General features: G+C 50.8%; 1 protein-coding gene across 5 annotated transcripts; it reads right to left on the bottom strand.

Moving 5' to 3' along the window:
• Window positions 1–490: 490 nt before the first annotated feature.
• Window positions 491–15,342, bottom strand: LRRC61 (leucine rich repeat containing 61). Of its 5 annotated transcripts, XM_075588238.1 has the most exons (3): window positions 12,206–12,250; window positions 5,411–5,630; window positions 491–2,087 (listed from the first exon to the last, which is right to left on the bottom strand). In XM_075588238.1, the coding sequence occupies exon 3, from the start codon at window positions 1,776–1,778 to the stop codon at window positions 753–755; it is 1,026 nt and encodes a 341-aa protein (XP_075444353.1). In that variant the 5' UTR covers window positions 1,779–2,087; window positions 5,411–5,630; window positions 12,206–12,250; the 3' UTR covers window positions 491–752. The 5 variants fall into 5 exon arrangements, with proteins under 5 accessions (XP_075444353.1, XP_075444357.1, XP_075444355.1 ...); XM_075588242.1 differs by lacking the exons at window positions 5,411–5,630; window positions 12,206–12,250 and adding an exon at window positions 13,143–15,342; XM_075588240.1 differs by lacking the exon at window positions 5,411–5,630 and having other exon boundaries at window positions 12,206–12,296.
• Between the last annotated feature and the right edge of the window lie 2,649 nt (window positions 15,343–17,991).

The following is a 17,991-nucleotide window of genomic DNA, read 5'->3' as shown; positions in this document are numbered from 1 at the left end:
CTCTATTCTGTGGCGCAGCGGACCCTGGGGCCTGCCAGAGGGTGGGCCCCTAACACCAACAGGGACCCGGAGATGGACATAAAGAGCCCCCTGCTTACAGGTACCTCTGTGGACTTTGGGGGTCCGAGGTTTGCAAGAGGCCCATCCTCCCAGCCCTGCGGCCAGGGACTGGGAAAGTGTGTTAGCCCTTACAGGGGGATAGGCTGTTTGTTTATTTCTGTGCTTCCTTAAAGATGTATTGTATGAAGCCAAGGGCCGAATTAAAGCCATGGTTTATTTCCCCCAAACGTGTCTCTCTGGTTGTACCCCTGCGTTCGTCTCCTACAACGCCCTAGAGGCCTGCAATATACACATCATTTTTGTTTGTATCCTTGTGTTTGGTAGGACGCACGTGTCATAATAGGACCATCCCATTTATAAACTATACAGGTAAATGTAATCACAACAGAATGTGCTTTTTGGGTTTTTGGTCTCCTGCCCAGAACACAACTACAGCAAAGGCTTATTTTATTATACATACAGACTACAGATAGGTGGAACATCTCGACATGCTCTATAAGTACAATGCTTTTATATTACTGCTCATAGATAGATAGTAACAAAAAGCATCTATTGGTGGTTAGTAGCAGTGAAATAAACATCTTGTTACAACTATTCTAACTGTATAATGCAAGTGGCTCCTGCAAACGAGCTGTAAAGTGAATGTCATGTTGGCAAATGTCCTAACACTATACGGTATGGCAAATTCTTCTTCAAAATGCATAAGAGTTGGGGTCATTTCTAATGCTGAGAGCCCTCTCAGCCTGTGCAATGGTGTCATCTGCTCTCTTGCCCAGTTCTTTACACTCTTGCAGCACATCATTGAACTGCTTGTAGGCTTCCTCAATGATTATGCTTGGAGTTGGTTTTAGGTCCCAATATCTCTCTTCCACCCAGGGCTTGATGGCCCCTGACACCTCCACCGTCCCATTGCTGATGAACTTCTTCATCAAAGAGTTATCAATGTCCTTGCACAAGTGGTAGAGGTCACTCCCACAACCTGAGACCCTCTCTCCATCAACCACCTGGAGACTGGGGATGGTGTCCAGAACAGCATGCCTGTAAGTACCATTGCCGCAGAGAGGGTTGCTCAGGTTATAAACAGGATCCCGTAACCGTATGCTCTCCAGCCTACGCAGTCCCTTCAAGCACTGCAAGCTATCGACCCCACACAGGAGGTTGCCAGCCACGTTGAGGGTTTGCAAGCTGTCACAGGACCCCAAAGCTTCCAGAGAAGACACCCTGTTTGAAGATACATTTAGAGCCACCATCAACTTCAGAGAAGACAGGGCTCCCAAGTGGGTGATGTTATTGTTCGACAGATCTAGACGCTCAAGGTTCAAGCACTCTCCTACGCACCCCAGTTCATAAAGTCCCAGGCCCCTGAGCTTCAGGAAAAGGATGGACTCCAGGTCAAACTCTCCAGTCCTTGATTTGAGCATCTCGGATGTGATCACGCCATTCTGCGTGTCCTGTTCTTTGTTGTTCTTGCTCTCCATGTTTCTTCCTAACAAAAAGGGCTTTTGGGAGCAATGGCTTGAAAGAAAAATGCTGAAAAGGGAGCCGAGAGTCTGTGTCACGAGATGAATGTTTGGTAATGTACAGTAAGTTGAAAAGTAATTTAGTACTTGCCCTGTGAGATGTGTTTCCCCATCAATTCTGCAGGACATATAGAACAAAAGAAAACTGTAGTACACAGCAATGGAAATTGTGGGAAAGAAAGAACAGCTGAAGGTCATGCAGCCACAGGATAAAGATTGTCTTGTTAAAGTGTTGTTAATTGGTGTTGCAACATTCTATGGAGATATGGTTTAAGGTGACCACTCAAATACTCAATAGGCTGCCTTTTGTTCCTCCGTCCTCTTCCAAAAACACGTGGCACTTCCAGCTGAGCGATGTTCTTAGCTGCAAAGTCTCACACTGGGTATCCTCCACATGTCTCTATCAAGGTTCATAGAAGGGTCTTGTCCATGCAGACTTGTGTGCGTCAGACACCCGCGAGGAAGGTCATCCGATCCTTTTATAGGATTTCACACCAACGGTCTGTCCTGAAAAAAGAAAACAGGACACATGTAAGTGTCTCCGCAGCCATCTCTGCACATTTCTCTGTCTTTAGTGTGCTGCCATTTTTCCTGCCACTTTGCTGACATTCCATGTCCCGCGTGCAGCGGTAACCTGCCCCATTACTTAGATGGCGGTGGTGATTTCACACAGGCCTGGCCTCTGTGACATTGTTTCTCTCCTGCCTGCATGTTAGAGGAGACCTGCAGTGTGTGCCTGCTGGGGAGCAGCAACATGAAGCACAGACATGCATGCCAGGGGGAAACCTCCTTACTGCCCACTGGTACCACAGAGTATCAGCGCTGCTTACTGCCCATGGCAGGGGCGGCCAACTCTAGTCCTCAAGGGCCACCAACAGGTCACGGTTTCAGGCTATCCCTGCTTCAGCACAGGTGGTGCAGTCATTGACTTAGCCACCTGTGCTGCAGCAGGGATATCCTTAAAACCTGACTTGTTGGTGGACTGGAGTTGTCCACTGCTGGCGTATGACTGTCCCAGGAAAGCAATGCACTGTGAGACACAGGGGACAGAATGAGTGCAGAGAAGGTGCAGCAGCAGATCAACCTCTTCACCAGCAGAGAGTTGCTGCAACCACCAACTCAGCTAATAGATGGGCCGGTGCTGGAGGAGGATGGCAGGTAATAGGAGCAACTTTTTAGGAATATGTGTTATTTACCCCCTTTGCAAGGACCTGCTGTTCCTTTAGAGGTGAAAGGCTGTCCCGGCGCCGCTCCGTGTCCGGTTGCCGGGCCCCAGATTTCCTCCCCCGCTGCAGCAGGCGCCACTCTCCGCTGTTACTGCGGCCTCCCGCGCAGGCGTCACTCTCCGCTGTGACTGCGGCCTCCCGCGCAGGCGCCACTCTCCGCTGTTACTGCGGCCTCCCGCGCAGGCGCCACTCTCCGCTGTTACTGCGGCCTCCCGCGCAGGCGCCACTCTCCGCTGTGATTTCGGCCTCCCGCGCAGGTGCCACTTTCCGCTGTTACTGCGGCCTCCCGCGCAGGCGCCACTTTCCGCTGTTACTGCGGCCTCCCGCGCAGGCGCCACTCTCCGCTGTTACTGCGGCCTCCCGCGCAAGCGCCACTCTCCGCTGTTACTGCGGCCTCCCGCGCAGGCGCCACTCTCCGCTGTTACTGCGGCCTCCCGCGCAGCCGCCACTCTCCGCTGTGATTTCGGCCTCCCGCGCAGGTGCCACTTTCCGCTGTTACTGCGGCCTCCCGCGCAGGCGCCACTTTCCGCTGTTACTGCGGCCTCCCGCGCAGGCGCCACTCTCCGCTGTTACTGCGGCCTCCCGCGCAAGCGCCACTCTCCGCTGTTACTGCGGCCTCCCGCGCAGGCGCCACTCTCCGCTGTTACTGCGGCCTCCCGCGCAGCCGCCACTCTCCGCTGTGATTGCGGCCTCCCGCGCAGCCGCCACTCTCCGCTGTGATTGCGGCCTCCCGCGCAGGCGCCACTCTCCGCTGTTTTTGCAGCCTCCCGCGCAGGCGCCACTCTCCGCTGTTACTGCGGCCTCCCGCGCAGGCGCCACTCTCCGCTGTTACTGCGGCCTCCCGCGCAGGCGTCACTCTCCGCTGTTACTGCGGCCTCCCGCGCAGGCGCCACTCCGCTGTTACTGCGGCCTCCCGCGCAGGCGCCACTCTCCGCTGTTACTACGGCCTCCCGCGCAGGCGTCACTCTCCGCTGTGACTGCGGCCTCCCGCGCAGGCGCCACTCTCCGCTGGGCCGCCGACACGTGGGGGGGGGGGGGGCGGTCTAAACCCTAGTCCTGAGCCCCATGAAACCTGTCAGCAGCCCTGTGTGCATTGTCCCATTGTATATATTAATATTGGGCGCGGGTGCAGTATTCATTTCCAAACCCCGTATCAGCACCCAGGCCGTGTTTTAGTGTCAGAGCATTATCATTGTGAGTTTAGAATTTAACTGAAGAACATACTCTATAATACCCAGGACACGCCAGCGTACCCCCCTACTAGTCAGTAGAGTACATACAATTCTTGCTTTCTTTCATACAGAGGCTGCCCGTGTGCTAAATGGATTCCACCCCAGAGGTGGCTGCATGTTTGCCACTGAAGCTCACTGCGAGATACACCCCCTGTCTTCTAACAATAAAACTGCAGGGTCCTCCAGCTGTGGATGGGTTAGGCAGATACAGAACAAAGGGGCTTATGCAGAGAGGAACGTAAAGTTACATTTCGCCAGGTTAGAGGCAAAACATTCCTCATGTAGGCAGTTAGTGGCGAGAACTTGGCGGGCCAATTCAAATTCGCCAGACGTGTGGCGAGAAGCGTGATTTCGCCAATGCGGAAACACGCACGATTCCAGTAGCTCCGATGCGCATGAACGCGCCAATCGGAGCTACCAAATGGCGCGTTCAGGGGAAATTTTGCCCGCCAACAAAAGTTGGCTGTATTGTGGCCAGATACCGCGCGCCTCAGAATGGCGAGTTTCACGCCAAGTGAAACTCGCCTAATTAGTAATTTCCTGCACACCGCGCTACCAGAGTACCCTGCATAGGACACAATTAAATGTCAAACCTGCGGCGAATTTAAACCTTTCTGCTCCGTACCTCTCTGCATAAGCCCCAAAGTGAGCAGGCCCCACAAGCTCCCTGTGTACCAATGTCAGCACAAAAGGCTCGCACAGGGGTGTGTGTGCCTCACAGCAGGAGATCATACAACATACTGACACAATGTGCCGAGTGTTCAAACCAAAACGGCTGGAATTACCAGGCAGCACATCCATGGAAACCCCAAGCTTTCAGATGCAAAAATATCGTGTTTTAACTATATACACCCTTATTATATACGTATGCGCAGCAAACACAGACACGACGGCAGCTTCCAGCCAGGATTTCTAGGCTGCCTGTATGCATAATATGATTGTACATCACGGCTGTATCACTACGTGTTTGCGTGTGTATGTTATTGGGCATTGTATGTATACATACGTGTCTGAGCCTACATGTATATTACTCTATATTTGGTAATGTGTATTCTCCTGTACATACAGTACAAGCCTCACTATGTATCTGCCGATATTTAAATAGGACCCTGTGCATATGATTGCATGTGTCAATATCTACAGTATTTTATATATATATATATACACACACATTATATATATACACACACACACACACACACACACACACACACGTATGAATTGTAAGGACCTGTATGTGTGATATATGTATCTGTCAGTATGGACCTGTATATGTGACATATATGTGTTTCTGTCAGTATGGACCTGTATGTGTTTGCATGCACCGCCGTGTATGAGCGTGTTATACATACATCCCCTCGTACATACTCACGCCTCCATAGATGCCTCAGCCGTGGGTTGCTGCAGGCAGCAGGGTGCTGTGGCTATTCCTGGCTCTTATTCCCTGGTATTATCCATGCATGTATTGCAGAGATTCCCCTCCCCTGATCTCCATCACAGGCTCAGCTGTCGGAGTGGCTGGCGCTGCTGCAGAAGCTGTTAACCCTTACAATGCTCTAGTGCCAACATCGATTTGCCTCCTCATAGTGTAACTAGGGACGGAGGGGGCGTTTGTGAAATGTGCATCCTGGCGGGGAATCAGCACAGTGTATTAAAGAAGCGATCCCTCCCAGAAGCCTCTCTGGGTTTAAATCATGAGGTTAGTATCTCGTCCCCTAAACGCGTCCTGCTCGTTTGTGTTTTTCTAATGTAAACAATCGTGATTTAGTCTCTAGCTCCTCACGTTACCATGGTTACCGCACTGGGCTCTAGGGAGCGCTCCATTTTAATCTTCCAGGCACTTAATATTTCAAACAAAATAACAAACAAAAAAATAATAAAACCAGCGCTGCAAAAGGCAAGGCGCGATCCCCTAATTCCCAAATCATTATTATTATTATTCAAATCAATTGGCGTTCAGTGTAGATATCTGCTTTAACCTCATCACTGCCAGACGATCACGTACACTGCACCCTCCGGCAGAAAGAGGGCGACACATTCTGACTGGAAGACGCTGCGTCTTGGTAATGTCTTGCAAGACTTTCTGGCAGTCAATGGGTTAAAGAAGCATGAGAAGTCCACCTTTAAAAAAAAAAAAAAAAAAGAGGTTTATAACGAAATAAAATAAAACGCCCCCCCCCCGTTTCTCGCTGCCTCGGTCGCGGCACCAGGAGGATTAACCCCGCGGTGGGCGCCAATCAGAAGCACGGCGCCCCCCCCCGTAGCGCAGTCGCGGCAGACGCTATACCCAGCACCGCAGACTTTTGCTTGGGCGCCGGCGGCCACGGGAACAGGAAGTCTTGTTACACCTGTGCCATGGGGTTGCCAACAGATTAAAGCGTATGAAAAATAGATAGCAACAAAATGGCGCACCGTCACTCACAAGTCTTTCGGTAAAGGGTGTTCCCTCGCTGGTGCTCACCCTCCGTTGATTCCGACGTCTCAATGCTGGATTCAAAGGTATGGTGTTATTTAGGCTTACCATACGTCCGTATTTTGCCGGGCATGACAGGCCTTTTTGTTCGGGATTTTGCCATTATTATTTTTCTCCCAAAGAGTTGAAGGACGGCAGCGGCGGAGAAGGCGGGGCATGGCGGCAGAGGAGGAGGACCATGGCGGTGCTGGCAGCAGAGAGCAGCGAGGGAGCCCGCCCCAGCGGTATATGACCAGAAGTCAATAACAACTTCTGGTGTCTGCTGGGGCGGGGTCCCTCATTACTTTCTAATGCCGCTGCCGCCATGGTCCTCCTCCTCTGCCGCCATGGTGCCCCTAAGCAGCTGTCACCCCTCCCCATTGCACCGCTGCCATCAGTGGTCCTCTCGTCGCTACCGGGCGGACCTTCGTCCCTGAATTGTCTACCACCAAGTAAGTGCTGCGCAGCGAGAGGGGGTCTGTGCGGGGGAAGTCTGAGACTGAGAGGAGGTCTATTTTGACCTGGTTTTGCTGATTGGCCGGCGAATTCTTGGGAACCAAGTAGAACAAAGAAAAACCAGCCAAACAAATATAAAATTAAACCAACAACAAGTGCGCTGTAAATAAAATAAAATGCACTAAAAATGAAGGGTTAGCACAAAATAATCCAGAGTGGGGGATATCGAGCAGCGCACCCCGCCTGACGCCCACTGGGAGCCAAACTCTGAAACCGTCCCAGTGGACTCGGTGTACGTGTACTCGGATACGGGAGCGCACCTGCGCCCGGAACATGGCCACGATGTTTGTTGGGACCTCCCTCTCCAGACACTGCTTCCTGGTCTTATAAATGGCTAGCTTAGCCAATGCCAGGAGCAGGTTGATGAGGAGATCCCTAGGCTTATTGTCCCGGGACACTGGGCACCCAAAAATAAAAAGGTGAGGGGAAAAGTGCAGCCATAACTGCAGGAGAAGGCCCCTCAAGGTGGATAAGAGGGGCTGCAGTCTGGCGCAGCTAAAATAAATATGGTACACGGACTCCCTCTCGCCACAGAAGGGGCAGGTGATGGGGGAGTCTGTGAAGTGGGCCAAGTACTCTACCGTGCTCAGTGCACCGTGGAGGACTCTCCAACTCAAATCCTCAGCAGGACGGGGAAACAACTCTGAATAGAGTTCCCTCCACCGGGGCCTCTCGCCCTCGTTTGCAAGAAGTACCTGTCTCCAGATGGCATCGGGGCAGGCGACAAGGGCGAGGTAGTACACTGTATGGAGCATGAAAGAGTATAGGCCTTTCCTCGGCATGCCGCGGAAACATGCCGGGGACATGTCCTCCAACCTGCTGAGGTTGGGGGCGAGAGGAGCCTGAGGGAGTTGCTGTGGCTTTGGTCCCACACAAAGATCCAGAGAGCTGGGGGTGATAGGTGGGCAGGGCTCTCCGGTCTGCAATACCCCCTCGATGAAGGTGCGAGAGTCGGGGTGGATGGCATCTTTAATCTCCTGGATCAGACGACAAGGAATGCGGGCAGTAGGCAGACCCATATGGTGCATGAGCACTTCTGCCCCTACCCAGTCCCATTGTTCGTAGTCCAGGAGATCCCCGACTCTGGTCACCCGCACCAGGATTAGTTGGTGGCAGATATAGGGTGAATCCAACATCCGAGCCCTCACTGATGGATTAAACAGCAGGGGATCAACGAGGAAACCAACCCCCACCGCCGCCTGTCCTTTCCTGGTCGCGGAAACCTGGCTCCAGGCCCTTAGTAAGTCCCGGTAGTATGCCGGCAGCACCGAGAAGTCTCTACCTAACCCCTCAGGCTTGATGATAAACAGTTGCCAGTCATATAGGCATTTGCGTAGCTGGCGAAAGAAACTGGTCGCCACCTGGCACCACTGCAGAGATGGACCTGCGAATAGGAGGCCGAGAGGAGGAGGCCGGGGCTGAGAGGAATAGGAGGGGTGGTCTGGGTGGAGGAGGGGAGTTGTGAGGAAGGGAGCTGTGAGAAGGAGAGCTGTGAGGTTGAGGGGAGCGGGGCTGAGAGATGGAGGAAAGAGTGGTCCTGGGGGAGGTGGGGGCTGAGAGATGGAGGGAGCTGGGGGAGGAAGGGGGCTGAGTGATGGAGGAAGGAGAGGGCCTGAGAGATGGAGGGAGGAGGGGGCTGGGGGAGGAAGGGGGCTGAGTGATGGAGGAAGGAGAGGGGTTGAGAGATGGAGGGGAGGAGGTGGCTGAGAGATGGAGGGAGGAGAGGGGCTGAGAGATGGAGGGAGGAGGGGCTGAGAGATGGAGGGAGGAGGGGATGAGGGAGGGAGGAGAGGGGATGAGAGATGGAGGGAGGAGGGGGTTGAGAGATGGAGGGAGGAGGGGGCTGATAGAGGGAGGGAGGAGGGGGCTGATAGAGGGAGGAGAGGGGCTGAGAGATGGAGGGAGGAGAGGGGCTGAGAGATGGAGGTAGGAGGGGCTGAGAGATGGAAGGAGGAGAGGGGCAGAGAGACGGAGGGAGGAGAGGGGCTGAGAGATGGAGGGAGGAGAGGGGATGAGAGGTGGAGGGGGTTGAGAGATGGAGGCAGGAGGGGGCTGAGGGATGGAGGGAGGAGAGGGCTGAGGGATGGAGGGAGGAGAGGGGCTGAAAGATGGAGGGAGGAGAGGGGGTGAGTCATGGAGGGAGGAGAGGGGATGAGTGATGGAGGGAGGAGAGGGGATGAGTGATGGAGGGAGGAGAGGGGATGAGAGATGGAGGGAGGAGAGGGGATGAGAGATGGAGGGAGGAGAGGGGATGAGAGATGGAGGGAGGAGAGGGGCTGAGAGATGGAGGAAGGAGAGGGGCTGAGAGATGGAGAGGGGCTGAGAGATGGAGGGAGGAGAGGGGCTGAGATGGAGGAAGGAGAGGGGCTGAGAGATGGAGAGGGGCTGAGAGATGGAGGGAGGAGAGGGGCTGAGAGATGGAGGGAGGAGAGGGGCTGAGAGATGGAGGGAGGAGAGGGGCTGAGAGATGGAGGGGAAGAGGGGGCTGAGAGATGGAGGGAGGAGGGGGCTGACAACATGTAGTGCACAGCATATATAACACATGAATACAATGTGAGTTGGAGATAGTGGTGTTACCATATTTTAATTGTGACAGGGCATTAACCCTTGTCTAAGTAGGGCTCCAAACAGAAAGACTGTATGTGGCTGATGAGTCTAGCAGGGATGGCGGCTGCGAAGGATGACCATGGCGGTAGAAGAGAGCAGTGATGTAGCCCTCCATCCATGGTCCTCCGCAGCTGCCAGCCCCCATCTTTTGCCGCAGCACCGCTGCCATCTTTCAAGTTGAAGTTCTAGTTCAGAGTTGAACTTCAACTCTTCTTTGGGGAAAAACAATCAATATAAAAAATCCCAGACGGTTTTAGATATTTAAAAATGTGCCCCTGAACGGTGATTTAAGAAACAAGCTAGACATGTCTGGGAAAATATGGACATACCATGATAACCCTAGTGTTATTGTGTTGACAAGTCTAAGGCACCTTATGAGGAAAGGTGTATGGTGTCAGACCCAACAAGATCAGAAGTTGAACCCACACAACTTCTGTTATTCAGGCCAACAGTTCTAGCAGTGTGAGCTAAACCAGCTGATTCCACACATTTAGTTGTACTGTAGGTAAAGTTTTGAAAGAAGCACACAGGAATCACTCTTAACGGGTGCTAGGTCTGAGGAAAGCGTTTGGCACCCTGAAACGTCACCATGATTGTACCTCCTCTGAAAATGGATTCAATATAGAGTAAGCTTTTCTTACACATCTGATTTCTGAGTGCTCCCTTCAAAACTATACCTACTATTAAACAGATTAAACAGAAAGTATAAATAAAAAAGCAATTTGTGCAAAATATGCAACTAAAACATCATGTTTACCTAATTATTATATGGGAGGTATATTCACACTTGGGCCCAGATCCACAGAAGGGTGCTAAGCTTCAGCATTAGGGTGACCATCAGGGTTGCCACCACTCCGGGTTTGACTCGGAGACAACCGGTTTACCCGAAAAATCTCTGGGTAGCGACATCTCGTCATCTCCCCCTGCAAATCCCATCAACATGGGTGCGTAAATGCAATGGTGCCGCGTTGCCATGAGAACGGGACGCTACGTGACGCCACGGCACCACGTGGCGTTCCGTTGCTATGACAATGGGTGTCAGGTGATGCTTCAGCACCATACGGCACCCCGTTGTCATGGCAACTTGACGCCACATTTGACGTCGGGATGCCATGCTGACTGGACCTTGCAGGGGGGGGGGGGAGATGCCGCGGGTAAGAGAATTAAATATTTTAAAAAAAATATTGCAAAAAGTCTCCGGGTTAGCCTTCAGTAGAAGGCGGCATCCCTGGTGACCATATTTGTCCCGGGACAAATGTCGAGTGCCGACTGTGCAGATCAACGGGACTAAAGGCGCGCTAAGGCTTCTCACCGTTTGTAGCTCTGGGCCTTCAGGGCTTATTATCCCCTCACTCTTATGTATGAAACGACAGAAGGTTATTATCTTTATACGGCGAGGATAAATAGCCTGTCACAAAGTAAGCACTGAAGGTTATATCAGTATTATTCAGTACTACCCCCGAGCGTCGATCCCTTTAATAATATAGGTTCTATTTGTAAAGTTGATGAATTAAAAGTTTTTAAAAAATGTAATCCGGTGTATTTCCTTATGAGGCGGTCGGTGAGTGCAGAATAACTCGAGTCTTACGCTGCTTTGAGAACGGTGTTGTGTGTTTTTTGGACTTACCCCTTAATTAGGGTGACCAGATTTACAAAAGTAAAACCGGGACACATTAAAAAAAAATTTTTTTATAAAACAAATGATATCACCAACTGCGCCCCTTCTCCTTTATGTCTCTCTACCCCGCTCTGTCCCCCCTTCTCTCACACACACACCCCCCCCTTTCTCTCTCCCTCCCCCCATATCCCTCTATTCTCGTTCTCCCCACCCGAACATTCTCATTCCACCCTTCCCTGTCTCTTTCTCCCTCCCCTCATTCTCTCTCCCCCCATTCTCTCGCGCTCTCCCAATTCTCTCCCTCTCTCCCCTCTCTCTCTCCCTCTCATTCTGTGTCTCTCCTTCATTTTCTGTCTCTCCCCCCCCATTCTCTGTCTCTCTTCCTCATTCTATGTGCCTTTCGCCCCCATTCTCTGTCTCACTCTCTCCCCCATTCTCTGTCTCTCTCCCTCCCCCCATTCTCTGTCTCTCTCCCCATTCTTTGTCTCTCTCTCTCCCCCATTCTTTGTCTCTCTCCCCCCTCCCCCATTCTCTGTGTCTCACCTCCATTTTCTGTTTCCCTCCCCCCATTCCCTGTCTCTGTCCCCTCATTCTCATTCTCTCTCCCCCCCCCCATTCTCTCTCTCGCCCCCCATTCTCTCTCTCCCCCCCACATTCTCTCGCTCTCTCTCCCAATTCTCTCTCCCCCATTCTCTCCCTCTCCCCCATTCTCTCCCTCTCCCCATTCTCTCCCCCTCCCCTCCCTCTCTCCCTGTGTCTCTCTTCCATTTTCTGTCTCTCTCCCCCCCATTCTCTGTGTCTCTCTCTCCCCCCCATTCCCTATCTTTCTCTCTCTCCCCCATTCTCTCCCTCTCCCCATTCTCTCCCTCCCCTTCCTCTCATTCTGTGTCTCTCCTCCATTTTCTTTCTCTCTCCCCCCATTCTCTGTCTCTCCCCCCCCCCCCCCCCATTCTCTGTGCCCTTGTTCCACTCACCACTTCAGTCCTCCCTGATCCTGTTCCCAGCACATTGTCCCCATATCACCAGCTCATGCACACTGACACACTCACAGCTGGGGGGGGCGTGTCCCATGGAGCAGCAACACAGCCACGGTCGCTACGGCAACATAATGCTAGTCACATTTAAAGGGCCAGCTCGCACCATGCCTTTAACCCCCTCACTGCCAGAGCAGCCCCGCAACACATTGCAGGGTTAAAAGTCATTTTTTTTTGTCATCGGACAGGGATTATTTAGCTTGTTTATTGGTGTTATTGTTATGGTTGGGCATCGGGACTTTATTGCATTACTTTTTGTGGGTTCCCCACAGGAGGTGGAGAAGGATGTCCTTCATCCCAGCAGGGCTACAGCAATAACACTTTTATTCACTGTTGATGGCTTAGCTAGCCACAGTGCCACCCAATGTATTTAATGGTTTAGTAGTTATGATGTATTGTAAAAAAAAAAATTAAAAAGTATGTATACTTTTATGCTTTTCAATGGCCAAAATATGGGGGGTTGTGGTGGGAGGGGTTAAACACTTTAATACCTTAGTGGTTAGCCACTAAGGTAAAAAAGATGAGAGGGCCTAGTAATCATCAGCGAAAATCTATGTTTAAAATTCATTTTTTATGGTGTGTGTCTGTGTGTGTATATATATATATATATATATATATATATATATATATATATATAGATATATATATATATATATATATATATATATATACACATATATATATATATACACATATATATATATATATATACACAGACACACACACACATATATATATACCCCCACCCCTAAGTGAGATTGGGGGGGGTATGCTCTCTCCAGCTACCTCTAGGTGTTGGGCTGCGTACCTGTCGGCAACAGGAGGGGTGAGCGCTCCGCGGTGGTGTGGGGAGAAGCAGGACAGGAAAGACAGGTACCTTGATCTCACTTGGTGCAACGCCTCCAGCCAGCAAGGATCCCCTGTAGATGTTCAGGGGATGAGCCCCTACTGACATTCCTCCATTCACAGAGACAGGAACACACAGCATTGTCTTTTCTGATATTTATTGGCAGTCAGCTCCAGGACAGAGAATAGCAGGTTTCACATATTCCTCAGCATCATTTGCTTATTTCTCTCCCTATCTGTCTAAATCAGAGCCCTGCCCTAAGCAGCATAATTCCCTTCCCTCCCAGCCCCTCCTGGGTGGGAGGGAGAGACTGTTCTCTCTCTATTCAATCAGACTTCTTCTTAAACTGTCTTCCAGAACTCAACTGACTAATTTGGGAGGATGTCACACTTTTTATCATCTTTGGGGAGTGTCTCTAACTCTGACTCATAGCAAGCCAGAGCCGGATACAGATTGGCCCACACACAGCAGGGGGTGTTCCAACCAATATCCACCCCTCAGATTGACATCCTCAGAAGTTGCTAGGCCCGCCCTTGAATACTGATACATTATTCAAGGCTGTAATACACATACAGGCCTAAGGAAGTAATTAACCTTTCCACTGCCTGCCTCGATGACATGCGCGGGATCCTATCTATGTGGGATAGCCCCGTGCAGGACCAAATATGAATAATACACACTGATGCAGTAAAACAATAACAATTTACTATAGACATAGAACAATCATAACATAAGCACCAACATCGCAATATTAGGCCTCGCAGGGCCACAACCCCTTACCGTGCCTTTCCCAACACCGTGTCCATAACCCTGCGGGTACTGAGGTGCTCCGGGCACCAGACCGTTTCCTGTGTCCCCAGAATCAACCACCCACGCAAGTGTGTGCGACAGCGCTGCCCCACTAATGTGAAGGTGAGTTGGTGCACTTAGTTGGGTACCTGCCGGGTGTGTCCACACCCGGGCGCGCAGATGCTGTACTTATGATGGGTTCCACGGATCCGTTGCAGTAACCCACGAAGCCTCCGCCTCTACGGTGGGTGGAACCCGCAGGGATTGTACCACCGTTGATATAGTCTCTGCAGTAGATGGATGTCTGGTCCCAGAGCACCTGAGGCCAGAATGCAGCTGTGTCCTTAACTATTATGCTACAGGGCAGTGTCCCTATCTATGGGCCTGTCCCTGCAGCAACCACAAGCTGAGGGGAGTCGGGGACTAGCTTGGGCCTAATGGGGTATCTGGCCTAGTGCAGGTGCCACAGACACCTACACCCCACCCTGATGGCGTCCCAGCTCCAACTGACTCGCAGTCCCAGTGCGCGAAAAGTATCAATCTCCCCTTGCAGGGGAAGCTGCAGCCCTATTGGCTCTCGCACGACATGTGACCTTGTCCCTGAGGCCCATGGAACATGTAGTCCCTGCTGGAGGCCTTATCCTATAGGCCACCACTCTGGCGCATACACTGCGCATGCGCAATTCTGCCCAAGATGGCGGCGCCCTGCTGAGGGAGCCGCCGGTAGTCTCCGGCTATGTGTTTGCCTGCCTGCACTCTGCGCGTTCACCGCAAGCGCGCTCATCCTTCCACCAGCGCCCCCGCTCCCCCCGGAGGTAAGGGGAATGAACTGGGGACCCAGTGAGGCAAAAAGGGGTCCAGGGGGATCCATGCTATATAATATAATCATAAGCGACAGGGCGACACGATTGTTGGTAGCCATAATTATTTGATTTTTCAGGGGCTATCGCCTCATGTGACAGCCCCTGAACCAATCAGGAGCCTGGTCGCCCACGACGCCGCCAGAAAGCGAAATACAACTTTCGCTTGCGGCGACGGCAACATCACGCGTCGCCGGCACTATAGGCGCGGCCTTAGACAGGTCTGCAACCCTGCCTTTCAACCATTATCACCTAGCATACAGTGCTCCCACTTCAGCAAGGGATTCTGGGAAATGACATGCAAATGAGCACACAATGTGTTGCCTTTTGCCTGGAATATCCATTCACAGAGCCCATTTAAGCTGATGCATCGCCGTTCACACAGCTTTTAAGCACAGCATGGGACTTGCAATGCAACCCAAACCACTCACAGACATGTTTCAACCTTGATGGGTATCATCAGTGTGAACTTGGTTTATACTTGCTTTGAAATATTTCTAGGCTGGGTAGGTTTACCATTACATTTTAAGTTATGGTGGGTGAAAAAGGCAACAAAAAACCTCCACCGTTAGCATGTAGCCAATAAAGAATATCACTTGTGAGCACATTCACATGTCTTAGACAGGTCTGCAGCCCTGCCTTTCAACCATTATCACCTAGCATACAGTGCTCCCACTGCAGCAAGGGATTCTGGGAAATAACATGCAAATGAGCACATGTGTCAGCTTTTGCCTCGAAAATCCATTCACATGGAACGGCAATGCATTTGCTTAAATGGGCTCCATGTGAATAGATTTTCCAGGCAAAACATTTCCCAGAATCCCTTGCTGCAGTGGGAGCACTGTATGCTAGGTGATAATGGTTGAAAGGCAGGGTTGCAGATCTGTCTAAGGCCCAGGACATAGTGCACTCAGCGTCGCTGAGCCGCGCTGAACAGATGCACAAAGCCCCTGCATCTGTTATCAGCGCGGCTATAGTTCCTCCTTCCGCATGCGCGGTGATGCGTGCGGAGGAGGAGAAACATCCCCGAGAGCGGCTCGGGGAAGCGGAGGAGCGGTCATGGGGCTGCAGCCGGTCCAGCACAAGACAGAGGCAGCATAGAGGCGCGTGTGTGTGTGTGTAGGGGGGGGGAGCGGGTGATGTGCCCCCTTCTGCCCGATCCCTGTGGCTGTCAGCCTGCGGGAGATGGAAGGGGGCTTGTGCCGCTGGGGGTGGGGGGGAGAGCGGGTGATGTGTCCCCCTTCTGCCCCGATCACCGTGGCTGCCTCCCTGCCCGCGTGGGAGATGCAGGGGTGTTGCGCGGCCGCTGGGGGGGGGGGGGGTTGTGTCCCGGAGCAGTGGTGGCAGCAAGGTGGTGTGTGTGTGTGTGTGTGTGATATATGTATGTGTGTATGTATATATATATGTGTGTGTGTGTGTGTGTGTGTGTGTGTGTGTGTGTGTGTATATATGTGTGTGTGTGTGTTTGTATATGTGTGGTGTGTAATTATATATATGTATATGTGTGGTGTATATATATATATATATATATATATATATATATATATATATATATGTGTGTGGTGTGTATATATATATGTGTGTGGTGTGTATATATATATATATATGTGTGGTGTATGTATATATTTATCAAAGTTGCACAATGTTAATAAATAATTTATTCTCACATGTACACACACATATACATACACACACACACACACACACACACACACACACACACACACACACACACACAGGTTCCCCAGTGACACACAAACACACAGACCACTTCAAAGTGACACACACAGTTACCCAATCACACACACTGACAGCTACCAAGTGACACACACACAGTGATACCCGCCTCCCAAGCGCGCTTGCCGTCTCCTCTGCCAGGACAGCAAAAAGCTCCTGGTAGAGCGAGCGGCAGCAAGCGAGAGCGAGCAGCAGCACCTAAGCGCTTACTATGTCCCAGGCCTAAGACATGTGAATGTGCTCACAAGTTATATTCTTTATTGGCTATATGCCAACGGTGGAGGTTTTTTGTTGCCTTTTTCACCCACCATTACTTAAAGTGTTTGTGTTAATGCCCAAAAAACACTATTAACCACATTCGGCTAATAGTAATCATAGCCATTAGTCGAGAGGTGGCGGGTGAAGGGAGTAGTTACCCCAGGAAGGGTGGTGGGATAGGTTAACCTCCTCTTTACCTTAGTGGTCAGTAAAGCATTGCATGTATTTTATGTTTATATTAACCCTGTTGTAGCAAGCCATGGAAGGCCATTTCTAGGTGACCCGTGGGCTAAGGGGTTAATATGTAATGTAGTTTAATAATTATTTTATCATCTATTTCAGGTTAGTTTAACTGTTATCTATATATGAACTATTTATCCCACGGGTAGTACAAAAGGATTCGGGGGCATCCCTTTAGGTTGGAGGAAAGGAGATTTCACCAGCAACAAAGGAAAGGGATCTTTACAGTAAGGGCAGTTACCCATGGAGGTTGGACATCTTTTTATTAAGGAAAGGTATACAGGGATATACCAAATAAGTATACATGGGAAGGATGTTGATCCAGGGATTAATCCGATTGCCAATTCTTGGAGTCAGGAAGGAATTTATTTTTCCCCTTATGAGATATCATTGGATGATGTGACTCTGGGTTTTCTGTTTGCCTTCCTCTGGATCAATAAGTAAGTACAGATATAGGATAAAGTATCTGTTGTCTGAATTTAGCATAGGTTGAACTTGATGGACGTACGTCTTTTTTCAACCTCATCTACTATGTAACTATATATGTGTGTGTGTTTGTGTATATATATATATATATATATATATATATATATATTTATTAGCTAGCGAAATGGTGCACTCACATATTCAATGAGATTCTGCCACGGGTGCACGGGGACCACAGCAAAGTGACACATAGCATGCAGGAAGAGGCCGTGGCACTCCCGTGGAAAAGGTTTATATATCTCACGTGCCGCTGTCTCGTTTCCTGCATGCTATGTACAGTATACGGTTGGGTTTTTTATAAATCGGATCCGGTACTTGTAAAGGATCCGATAAAAAGTGCGTTATTTTTGGCGGTACAAGGTTGATGTATTGCACGATAAAAATAAGGCACTTTTTTGGGGGCGCTAATACCGCATTTTAACGTTACCGCAACTTGATGTATCCGGGCCTGTGATTGGGAGAGGGGTTTTGGAGAGCGCAGCTCCACTTTGGACATAAAGTGGACTAAT

Source organism: Ascaphus truei, chromosome 2, assembly GCF_040206685.1.
Source record: "Ascaphus truei isolate aAscTru1 chromosome 2, aAscTru1.hap1, whole genome shotgun sequence".
Taxonomy (NCBI): Eukaryota; Metazoa; Chordata; class Amphibia; order Anura; family Ascaphidae; genus Ascaphus; species Ascaphus truei.
This window is presented reverse-complemented; position numbering and strand designations above follow the sequence as displayed.